This window comes from Uranotaenia lowii, chromosome 2, assembly GCF_029784155.1.
Source record: "Uranotaenia lowii strain MFRU-FL chromosome 2, ASM2978415v1, whole genome shotgun sequence".
Lineage (NCBI taxonomy): Eukaryota > Metazoa > Arthropoda > Insecta > Diptera > Culicidae > Uranotaenia > Uranotaenia lowii.
This window is the reverse complement of record NC_073692.1, coordinates 426,916,167-426,929,000: the sequence shown is the minus strand read 5'-3', so window position 1 is coordinate 426,929,000 and position 12,834 is coordinate 426,916,167. Positions and strand designations below refer to the sequence as shown.

The following is a 12,834-nucleotide window of genomic DNA, read 5'->3' as shown; positions in this document are numbered from 1 at the left end:
TCAAAATGAGATACAATCTAGTATTCGTAGGAAGTTAAAATATCTCAAATTATAACAAAAATTTCATGCAAGAATAATTAAATTATATCACCCCTTGTTAGCATTATATCACGATTATTGCTCATTCAGAGCAAGTTCACTGGTGTTGGGAAAAAGTGGTAGAAAATTTGTCACTTTTTGTACATTTTGAAAATTTTGCCATGCAAAAACATTTTCAAGATCTGTGGCCTTCAAGTTTTTTAACAACACGTGTTGTAGTTTCGCATGCTGTGATGCAAAAATAGCAATATTTCTATCACATACGGCTGAAATAGAAACAGTGTTGTAAAAAATACAACGCCCAAGGATCTTTAAAAAAAATTTTGCATGGTAAAATTTTCAAAATGTCAAAATTTCTACCACTTTTTCCCAACGCCAGTGAACTTGCTCTCAGATAGGATATTGACCTCCAAAAAGTTCAAAAATATAATTCTGGCATACAAGCTTTCATGCAATATTTGCCTTGTACTCATTTACTTGTATGCAATTGTTGAGTCCTGTTTGTACTCAAACTGTTATCCATTGCTTCAAAACTCGCACAATTCTTTAACAGTTTGGGTACAGACAGAAGATTCGAAAACCTCGACCTTCAGGTTGAGATGCGCGCATGCTACCACAAAACCAAGCCTGATGAATTCGAATTTTAACTTCAAGATTCCTCTATTATATACAGTGAGCGAAATAATAATAGTACCACTATGTGTTTTAATTGTTAGAATATGGATGATTGAAAATCACCAAAATTTTCTTCTACAATTTGTTTTGAATTGTTTAACGTATAAATTAAGCATAAGTTTACTTTTTTTGGACGTTGAAATTGGCGTTGAGGACCAAAAATATGAAAAAAGGGTGTGAAATAAGAATAGTACCACTTGTGTTTTTCAACAAAAACAAGATTATTTCTAGAAATTTACTGTGTAAAAGTGAATAACAATGCTTCTACGAATTATTTCAATTGATAACTGTATTTTAAGGAGTTTTCTAGAATTTCAAAGGTTTTAAAAGGGGTTTTAAAAGGGGAATTTAAGAGATGCTCCTCTAGCGTTTAGGAATTTGATATTTAAGCTATTATACTTTATCAAACTGCTTTATTTCTTCATTAACATTCATTAGCATGATGCAAAATGACGAAACATAGATTTAAGGCTGAATTTGAAACCAAAAAACAGGCTTCAAATTACAAAATGCTTATGTTTTTAAAAAAGTCAAACTCTATTTCTCTAGTTTCAAGTCATAGATGGCAGCACTATCATGCAATTAAACTGAATTGATGCCCATTTTCGAATATCTGGGATTAATTCAGGTATGCTAGATGATTTTGGTCAAGAAATAAATACCGTGTGACCGCCTTGGAATTTCTAAGATCACAAAATCAAAAAAATAGAATTTCATCAAGGTCACTAAAAGTGAATTTCTTGGACCGAGAATAATTTTGTACTTTACAGACAGCAGTATTATTGCCAATATTTTATTGGTATGATTTGAAATTGAATCGGAAATTCATATGAGCAGGAATTTTGACAGTGGTATATTTTTGTGCTGGTGATTTTTTTTGCAAGTCCAGAAAGCTTTCTGCAGCGTGAACTCCAACAAAACTGTGTTGGAAAACTACCTCGAAATGATGAATATGTGCCGAAATAAACCTGGAAAATCAATATTGAGACTAAGTTTGGTTTAAACTGCAAGATAGTGCTGCCATCTATGACTTGAAACTGGAAAAAGTGAGGTTTACTGAAAAAACTCTAAGTTTTTAAATTCCAACCTGTTTTTTTCTGATTAAAAAAACCCAGAATGTTTCTTTAATCATTTCACGTCATTTTTATGAAAAAAGTAAGTAGTTTTGTAAAGAATTACAGATCAAATATCAAATTCTTTAGTTCTAGAAGATCATCTCTTAAAACCCCTTTTAAAACCTTTGGAATTCTAGAAAACTCCTAAATCGCAGTTATCTATTCAAATAATTCGAAAAAGCAATGTGTAACGGTCCGTAGTAGACAAAATGGTTAATATCCGTAGAATTCCAATACATAATTTGTTCATGTAGCATGTAAGCCTTACTGTGAGTTGATCCCTGTGTAAGCGAATTGGGAACGAGCCGGTAAAATAGAATTTCCACCAAAGGACTTCAGAATAACTTATCGTTATTCTGACAGTCGTCATTGGTTACCAATGGTGACTTTCCTAAGCAGTGGGGGAAATGAAGGTTTCTTGGAAAGTGAAAAAGAAAACCTGGTTCTTAGCCATTTTGGTCCTAAAGCTATTGAGTCGTGAATTTTAAAGTAAGTCGGGAAAAAGTATATTTTACAAGGCGGTATTTACTCGGTCTTCAATTATCTCTACCCGTGTGATTATTTTCTTAGTACGTGCGATAAGAATTCGGATAAAGTTACGGAAAATTCGTCCAATCAGTAATTCGACTGTCGGTGGTGAAGAAAAAACCCGTGTCAAGGCCTAACGGAAATCAACCCCGGTCCGTGGAAGTTTTCCGGCGGTGGCTCAGTGTGCAGGTGAAAGGACGATTTTCTCGGTAAGTGACCATTTCAATTATACTTGGTGTTACAAACTTTAAGCATTGTGTTTGCACTTTTTATGCTGCGGAATTCTACGGCTATTACCATTGCGTCTAAGTGCGTGTACCTGCACGACATACCCTCATTTCGCCAACCCCATTTTGTATAGTTTCGTTGGAATCCCACCCCTGGGAAGAAAGTCCGGGTTAAAAGCGACTTCAGCACATCAACTCCTTGAGTTGTTGGCGCTTAAGTGCTGGAAGTTCATTTGCGCAAATTTTGCTCAGAAATTTACTTTCTCATTTCACGAAGTGGTTGTAACAGTGGTTTAATAAGGGATTATCGTTTGCAAAAGTTATTTTACCATCTTATTCCAGCTTTAGATTCTGGAAAGAAACGAGACGGTACAAATGTTATTCACTTTAACACAGTAAATTTCTAGAAATAATCTTCTTTTTGTTGAAAAACACAAGTGGTACTATTCTTAATTCGCACCATTTTCATATTTTTGGTCCTCAACGTCAATTGTAACGTCCAAAAAAAGTAAACTTATGCTTAATTTATCCGTTAAACAATTCAAAACAAATTGTAGAAGAAAATTTTGGTGATTTTTAATCCTTCATATTTTAACAAGCAAAACACATAGTGGTACTATTCTTATTTCGCTCACTGTATCGCTTTTGTTATTTCTTGACAAAAAAAAGTCATCTTCTCTTCAAATATTCCGAAATATATTCCAAAAACTAACTTTTTCCCAAAGTGATAAAAATATTTTAATTTTTGAGCACAAGGAAATAAGTTAAAAATCCCTAAACGGATAGAGTATAAGAAGAAAACTAAAGATACGTCAATTAGAGGGATGGCTCGATCTGCATGCCATTGCTTTTTCGGTTAATAATATTAACACTGATAAACTGATATAACTCTGCACCACATTTCCATCAACCAAAGGTTCGTGTCTTAACTGCTTAGTAAGTGATTAATACACAGGTTGTGATGGGGCGCTGGGCTGGCATTCAAAACTTACTCCACGTGTTCTAATGACACGTAGAAAAATATATAGAAATTTCATTATCTACCAAGCATTTTTAGCCTGCTTCAATTTTTCTGGGTGCCAAAGTATAGTTGCTATGGTGTTCAATTTTTGTTATGTTTTCCTCCCAGTGAAAAAAGGTCCCGATTGTTAAAATATACTAGATTCATTGAGCTTTGAATTTTGAGGACAAAATTTGAAACGTGCCTACATATGAAAATCAATTCTTCATATTTAAAAAAAACTATTCCAATTAATAGGATATTAAAATTAAAAAAATAATTTTATTATATAAATGAATTAAAGTTTAACAGTTTTTAAGAATTAATTTTAGCAAATGAATAAAAGTTATAGGTTTAAAGACTTTCAAAGCGAAAATGTTCTTTATCTTATTGAGGAAAAATCGCAGTTCTTTAAAAAAGGATCTTCTGGTGAACGATTTAGTCTAGACATTTTATTAGAGAATATACTTTTTAGGTCATCTGAACTTTCTTCAAATTTCCTCTCGGGATAAAATTTTCAAAAGATCATTCACTCTTCTTCAATAAGAATGGAGTTGATCCGATACATTGAAACTAAAATTTAAACTAACTGGGTTACATAACTCTTCATAAAAAATATTTTCGAATTGTCAAATGAAAATTGAATGATTTACGAAAAAATTTGGTGATTTTTAATCCTTCATATTTTAACAAGCAAAACACATAGTGACAAACAGCTATTGGTATCATTACATGATCGGGAAACGAAGCTTAGGGAATGATGAGCTAGTTGGCGCCAGGAGCTCTGGGCGATGAATATTTTTCTCCTATACAGGAGGAATTATATCAGCTTATCAGTGATATTAATTTATACATTTTCAATTCAAAACATGCTGGTAGTGATCGAACTACGACTTAGAGAATACCTCGTCAGGAAATGTATAAAATAAACGATTGGTACAAAAAACTGAGTTTGTTACACAACATTTAAGATTTTGATTTTGGACACACTCGATCATTTAAAACAAAAATGCTGTTTGGTAATCTAAATTCTTTTTTTTTTTTTAAATAACCTGTATTAAAACTCAGTTCTAAAATTTCACTTTCGATATTCATTTTGAATGAACTATCTAGGTGGACCTCTACCTCCATTAAATATTTATCAAATCTAGACAGTGATACAAGCGAGAAGCTACCGCTTGTAAATTCCGTTGCTTCATTATCAACCCTTAACACTCCGAAAAACTTGTTTCGGCAAGGTGTACACGGCGGTGCCACAAAACAGGTGAAAGCCACGAACGAAAATGATTTTCCGCACTCTCCCTGGAGTCAATCATTTTTCCTCGCAAGCATAAACTCACCTGTATTTTCCACCCCGTTTTCGGCATCATCGTCCGCTTCCGCTTCCACTTCTCCTTCTTCGTCATCTTCTTCTTCGGTGTCATTGTCTGGCATATCATTTTCCTTTTCACTGTTATCGCTGACAAGCATATGTCCAACTTCACGATTTGGTGCCGTTCCGTCATCGTCCTCATCATCTGGAATTAAAAGAGCGCAAACTGTTGTTAGACTTGCTTGCTGGCCACTGTCGGATTTCTGAGCTTTTTAATGAAATGTTAATTCCCCGGTTGCTGTGATTCTGCTTTGAAAAGCTTTATCAACTTAGGTCTAGAAAAAAAACTAACGAAAATACGGTTCAGGCGGTTAATTTTCATTACTGGGAAAATTATCAGTAGGAAAAAAGGCTTTTCCTTCCGAACACTTGTTTCACAAACATTTACCTGAACACGGGGATTCAAGCTGACCGCAGAATTGCCAAAATCCATACGGAAGTGTTAAATCTATATTTTATGTGTTTTGTTTGTTTCGCTGCAATCCAAAACATGCGTCTCAGGACACTTTGCTGCAATCATTGCGGTCCCTCATCCCCCTTTTTATTCGACTGGACTAAGTACGAACACACGCCATCATTCGTCCGGCTTTTCGATACCGGAACACGAACGAATGCCGGTTGTTAGTGCGGCAGGAAAAATGGCAGGACTACGAATACGAACAGATGAAGAGGATCCGGACATCGACTACAACACACTCACTCGAACCTCGACGCTGAGCACTGAGTACGGAGGCAAGTCATAATAAAAATGTAATAAATGAATCGGGAGCGCGGCAAAACAAATCAAACGATCCCCAAGGACTCCTTTAAAATTGTAAAAATTATGGATATATGGAATTCGGTGTGGTGTAACTGGGACGATAGCCAATATGAATAACATTGTATACCGTTGGGCTAATGTTCCGTGTGAAAGTGCTTCATACTACAGGCCCAGAGCCTCGTGTGTCCGTTCGACATCGTCCAACAACATCGGAACAGCATTTTCGGCGGCCAAGATGATAACCAGGGTCATTGCAGTAAACATTTGCCGAATGAGGATGAATCCGGCGGAATGGGCACACGAAAAAAGGCATTTGCTCAGGGACTAAAAATAAAATGAATTTCCCCAAAATAGGTCATACTTTGCCATTTTCATCAGCGAGCGGGTGAGAAAAAAAGGTATAAAACTAACGATAAAATGATGGAGAAGATGCACCCAAGCGACAGTAAAGTGTAGTGAAAGAGCTTAATGGCAGTTTTCCGGTTGTCAATCAGTTCTTATTAGTCGAAAACGGGGGCTTTCATTTCTACAGAGAAGTTGTTATGAAATCTGCTGGGAGCGGTTGTTGCAAAATAAACACCATTCTCACGACACAAATAATGGGTTCAGGTCGAATTTAAGAACCGTTTCCAAAATATAACTTGCATAAGTTGCTAACTAAGAGTTTAAAATTCACAAACAAAGATGAAGTATCAGATCTCTGCTGGGTTTCATGTCCAATCCTTAATATCAGGTCTCATATCTTAGTTCTGTTTGCCTTATGTCTCAAATCCAAGGTTGAAGATCTCAGGTCTTATATGTATGTTTGTATATCAGATCTCAAGTCTTGGGTCTTGGGGCTCATATTTCAGGTTCCATGTTTTCAAGTCCCATGTTCAGGTTTCAGGTCCAATGTTACGGGTCTAGCCTGTCATGCTTCAGTGCCAATCACAATTCAATTTTCTTTAAAGTGTTTCCATTGTAAATCACTGTTTGCCAATACTTTATTAATTATTGAAAATTGTGTAAAAAAAAAAACAGTTCGTTGCAAAAAACCGTGTTGAAAAGCCTTCAGTATGAACGAAACTAGCTTTTGTGTAAGCAAGTCAACAGAACATACGAATATTTTTCTTAATAAAAAAGGGTGAACCAATTGGTGAAATATTTTCTCGGTGGAACCAATTGGCGAAATTTTTCTATTTATTTCGAGTTTCGAAACGATCGATTAATCCTCGTCCAAATAATCAAAGTTTTAGAAAATAAATGGAAAAACATACTTCAGAAAACATCTGCTGGAAAATGATTTTAAAAAAATACCTACTCAGTGCAGTAAGCTGAAATACAAGCTATATGTGGAAAAAACGATTTATTTTGGTTTTTTTAAGATCACGTCCACAAAACATGTTTAAAAATGATGCTAGAATAAGGTTGCCAGAATTTTTTCCACTCCCATCCGGGCCTAGCAATTCCGGGCATTTTTTTCAAGAAAACCTGGCAAAATCCGGGCATGGATTTCAATTTTTCAAATCCAAAAACCGGGCAAAAACCGGGCAACATTTAGGTGTTATTATATATAAAAGCAAAGAAAAAATGCAAAAAAAAATGAAAATAATATTTTATTAATGTAATTGCAGACTTCCAAAAAGTTTTTGGAACACTTAAATATTTAAAGATTCATAAAAGTAAATCAGTGAAATTATTTGAAACAACCGTTGAAAATTTCCACACCGCTAATCGATTTTGCTGAAATTTAATCAAAAACTTTGATTTTTTTTTTGGTTTCTTTGTGAAAATTGTGAAAAAAATCCGGGCAATATCCGGACTTTTTTCACGATATCCGGGCAACCGGCCGGACCGGACTTTCTCGAAATTTTGCATCAAATATCCGGGCAAACCCGGATAAATCCGGGCAATCTGGCAAGCTTATGCTAGAACCATACTTTTCAATCAATCAACCGTCGAAATTGTTTTAGTCACAGAAGACAAATTTTGAAAAGTGGATTGGAAAGTTGACGTAATTGGACATATTCTGGTGATGGAAGCGCTGCCGAATCTGGGTGATGGTGTTCCATTAGTGCAAGTGGGATGCAGCTTAAATTTCACCCAACTTTTTACAGATCTTACGGAATTTTTTAAGAAGAGAAAGAATACTTTTCGATTCCATCGCACACAGTCTCCTACATTGAATGTGCGCCCAGATTTTGTGCAAATATAATTTCAAGATTTTCAAAAAAAAAACTATATTGACAAAAACAAAGAAATTAAATACCATAAAATTTCATAACATAATTGCGCTGAGACAATAACATCGATCACAAATTTTTTTAATGGCAGTTTGGCATATCATTCTAATGCGATCATTAGCCTTATATAAAGAAATTTGCGGAAACGAGCCAGGTTTTAGGAACTGTTCACAACTTTCTTTTTTATTTCATCATCTGAAATTGTTTTAAAATAACGAAATGAATTATGAAATTACAATTTTGGGTCAACTCATAAACATTACATGTTATTTGGTCAATTTGAATCTGGTGGCCCACGATACCTCACGATTTTTCAAATTTCGAAAAAAAAAATGTTTTTTTGAACAGTTAGAACTTGGGCAAAATAATTCATTACAAAATTTAAAAAAAAACCTTATGATAGGTTTGAAATGTAGAAAACCATACCATTTATTTTATTCATTCAGAAATATGAAGCAAAGAAAACAAGTGGTCCATGATAACCTCCCTCTCCCTTACATATTTTGTAAGCTTATGTCAATAAATTTATGCTTATTTGCTGTTTATTATTATTTGTCATCCTTTCTCTACTCAATTTTTTTAACACAAGGATTATGATCAGCTTTGCACGGATATTATCAAGTTTTATAGTTGATAAATGTGTAAAAATTATGCCCGAATTTTGTCATGTTATTGGGAAAAATGGTCTAGGGTGATATTATGAATCCTGTTCGATTCGAGATACTCGTTTCGAGTTTTAATTCGAATCGAATTAGAATCGGTATTAAGTATCTCGTTCGAGTTCTAAATTTTAACTTACTAGATTTCGAGTGAACCGGGTAGTAGATCATCTCGAAACGTTCCATTCAAATCGAGCTCGTTCAAGATCGGTAATGCCAAAGTCGGTCGAATCGAACGAAACTCGATTGTTTCGAGTTCCATCATCCCGCCCCTGGTTTTTCCCGGCTCTGCTACGTGCCGAAAAAAAATATAGAAAGCTTACTTTAGCTTAATCATAAAAAATCTTCAATTATTTGAAAAAAAAAAGACTCAAATCATCGTGAATTTATATTAGGAATAACTTAAGACATAATCCCTAAAATTTTGGTTGAGATCCGAGAAAAAAAATTATGTTGACCAGCCTATGCACCAATTTACGGTGAATTTGTCAATATTTTTTTCAATAACTCGTTATTCCAAATGAAATTTTACTTATGATGACGATCGATGAGGAGGCATTTATGCACAAAATAAAGGTTCAATTCCTTACCACTTCAACTTAAAAAGTATCCTTTATCACTTAAAACATTATTTAGACAGCAAATACTGCGACAAAATAAGTATTCAATGAAATTACGAAATTCATTGCTGAATGAAGTCTAAGTTATTCATAGAATCTTGTTAAATACAAGTCATTTAGCATCCAAAATGAAATTTCGATTTTTCCGAAGTCTGCCATCAATTGATCTATTTTGACTTCCAAAACCTTTGTGGATTTGGTTTGGCTTCAGTTCTGTAGAATACATAGATTTACAAAAAAAAAATGTACGAGAATTATTCGATCTTTTTAACCATCTGAAAGCCATATTTTTTTCGCGGAAAAATTCACAAAAGCTCAGTTTTATCTTTGAAACAACTTTTTATTACGAAAAAAATTATCGTTTGATTTTACTTTTTTAAGTTTTTTTTTCTTCTAAAATTGCATAACCACAGGGGCTAAAAAACTAGATTTTTAGTACCGTCAAACGGGGCATCATGCAACAGCGGGGTTCGATGCAACATTTATATAACACTACATTGAATCAATTTTTACTTTAATGTATTGTAATAAAGTTATCTTTTAATGATAACAAAATGATGATGACATAATTTCTCGCATCTTAAGCTAGTTGTCTTAAGTTTTTTATTTTTATGTAAAATTTGAAAAATCGAGCAATAAATGTACAAATTTTAACATTTTTTGATGCCGAAAAAAACTTTACCCAGTATGACGGATCGGCTAGGTAAAATTACCTACAAACTTTTTACAGGTTTCCTCATGTTATACCAACATTGTTGGTGTAAAAATATTTTTCGAACAATCACCCAATTTTTTTAAATGAATATTTTTAAAATTCAGTTAGGTGTCTTGGGTTAAATGCAACAAAATGCAAATTAAAGAAATACCTTGTAAATCTCGTTTCCATGTGCTGGAATATGAATTTTTTGCATCACGCGTTTGTAAACATTTAAGTTTCATTCATCCAAGCATTTATTTTTATGATTTCAGTTTGTAGAATTTTTCGTAGTATTATTTAACCCCTAAATGTATGCAGCATCCTTATTTTTAGAAAAAATGTGAAAATTTGTTTTTACAGACCCAAAAACTACTGCAATTGGTGTTATCATGCGTAATGGTCTTTAAGGCATTGCAAATATATTAAAAACTATGAATTTTCGTACGTGTTCATAAGCTTTTTCATTAAAAATAAAGTTTGTTGCAAGTTACCCAATTTTCTAAGGAGTGTGAAAATCGCATGTTTTTATAAAATTAAAAATAACTGAGGAAACCAATAATTTTTTTAACTACGTCAATTTGATGCCCCAGCATCCTTAAAACTTTTGATGCATAAAGGATACGATTAACTGTGAACATAAGTTTTTTAGAAGCCATTGAAGTTGAAAATTGTTGCATGTTGCCCCAGTTGACGGTACCTACTTTTTCGCTTGTAATTTTTACACATCTTTTGTAGCTTCTAGACCATAGTGTCAATAATTTTTCATGAAGCATAAAAAATAATGACTTAATAAATTTTTTTGCATGTCTACCATTTTCATGTTATAAGCTTCCTTAAGCTGTAGTTAAAAAAATGATTGGCTGGGCTTTTTGCCGATTGAAGTGAACCTCGTATAAAGGCGGGATTGGGCTTTAGCGAATTGATTAAACAAAATTAATCTAAAATTCCTAATATTATTTATATAAAGCGTTTGAAATAGTGTGCAGAATTCTTTTCATCGTTGTACAACGTCTTAATACGTTCATGAACATTATACAGTTAGTATAATACTCAGGTTATGTTAAGTGGTCCAAAATAGGTCCCTAAGGAATAAAGTAGAACCTATTTTCGACAAATCGCTTTTAAAACGAGTTTTTTGGTTCTTCGAGCTTGCCAACTAGTTTTTAAGTGTTTTTTCATAGCTCTGAACATGTTTGTAGTTGTTAAGTTCATCACAGCTATGCAGAAAACTTCTTGAAAGTTGACTCTAATAATGGCACGACTTCCTGAAATGGGCTTGATTCCGCCCAACTGTGAAAATTCAAAACTTTATTTTCAATTTTCTCTCCTTTATCGTCTTATTTTAATAAAATAAAAGATATGATTAGAATCATAACAAGTAGCTTTAACTATATTTGTTCAAAATTTTTATAATTAAAATGATTAATCAGGGAAATATTGGAAAAAAGCTGAAAGGTGGTCCAAAATATGTACCCGGTCCAAAATAAGTCCGTTACCCTACTACGTGTGTTTTCGTCTAGCTTTTCCATGCGCGATGTTAGAAGGGGATTATTGAGAAATAAAACATTTTTTTATTATAGAGCTGATTTTACTGAAAAACTTCTCCCAAGACACCAATAACCTGAAATGTGAACTAAAAAAGTTATGAGCAACGATCACGTTTTTCGCATTTTTGACCACTGTGCCCTCAGGGGGGGGGGGGGGAATGGGGTGGGGTCTTAAATGCACAAAACAGTTTTTTGGTCCAATCTACAAAATGTATATGGCCGGTTCATTCATGATGATCGATCATTAAATTTTTACCATACATCGATGGCCACCCTAATGACATCATTAGGTGAAAACAATATTTTGTCAAATTTTATTGGGGAATTGAACATTTGCGTTTTCAAATGCAACATAGTTTAATATTTTGATGAAATCGGTCCAAGTCAAAAGTATCGGAATTCCCTGCCCGTCAACGCAACGCATCGGAACGCAAGTCTAGAACTGCTTCCAGTAGAACCCACTGTGAAAGTTGATCCTTCGTCGTCACCAGCTAGCAGATAGATATACACCGTCAGCAGCAGCAGCAGCACCAGAAACATCTCCACCCAACTGACTCCAACCAAACTGGCAAAAGCAATAGCATCAATAAGCCGACAAGGACGAACGGCCAAACATATATACCATCGTTGTGGTGCACAAGCACAGAGCGAATTCCCACGAGAGACATGAACTTCTGTGTCTGTCTGTGCTCGCGTGTAGATTGCTGTATTGGTACCAAACCAACCTGTTTCCGTCGCTCTATTTGTGTGGTACTACCGCTGTTGCTGCTCTGAGCCACTTCAGTGCCATATAGTCAAGTTTTCCATTCTATTTTTTCTGATTGTTCATCTCACTCTTCACACTATACCGTCAACCTTTTTTTTTCTTTGCCTCTACTGCCAGGGAATACCGAGCCGGGCATGGAAAGAGGTACGAGAGTCAAAACACCACCCACTATTCCACCCCCTCAGTTGATAGCAAGCATCCCCAGCTGAGCAGCTCTGAGTCCTCTTTGCTAGCAACATGGTGTGTGCCACGGTCGGTTCCTCGATTTTGTGAAAATGTGTATTCCCAGAACAACTTCGCAGCGCACCCCGGTTTGCTTATACACGACCTGCTCCTCTGGTCCCGGTTCTCTGGCCGCTGCTTTGGCTTTGGCTCTGACTCGGCGATGGCTTGGCTTGGCTGGCATGGCCTGGCCTGGTCTGTATATTTCACCAATTTCATCTCCAGGCTTTTGGTCCCTTTGCACTCTGAAAGCTCTCCCGTTCCGTTCACTCTTTTGGTTGTCTTTTGCTTCGAGCACTGAGCTAAGGCTCCCTCGACATTACCCAGAGCTCTCTCGCTATATGTACGTTATAATAATACATTCATTTTCATATTGACGTTACTG

The 12,834-nt window shown here is 34.9% G+C and overlaps 1 protein-coding gene across 3 annotated transcripts in view; it reads right to left on the bottom strand.

The window, feature by feature from the left end:
- The window catches only part of LOC129744515 (zinc finger protein 423 homolog), a 196,014-nt gene that overhangs the window by 158,736 nt on the left and 24,444 nt on the right, over window positions 1–12,834 (bottom strand). For 2 of the 3 annotated variants that reach the window (XM_055737079.1, XM_055737078.1), the window contains exon 2: window positions 4,925–5,101. In XM_055737079.1, the coding sequence (XP_055593054.1) occupies window positions 4,925–5,054 (130 nt within the window). In that variant the 5' untranslated portion in view covers window positions 5,055–5,101. Of the gene's footprint in view, window positions 1–4,924; window positions 5,102–5,344; window positions 5,411–12,834 lie in introns of those variants that run through there. The other variant, XM_055737080.1, reaches the window with a different exon arrangement.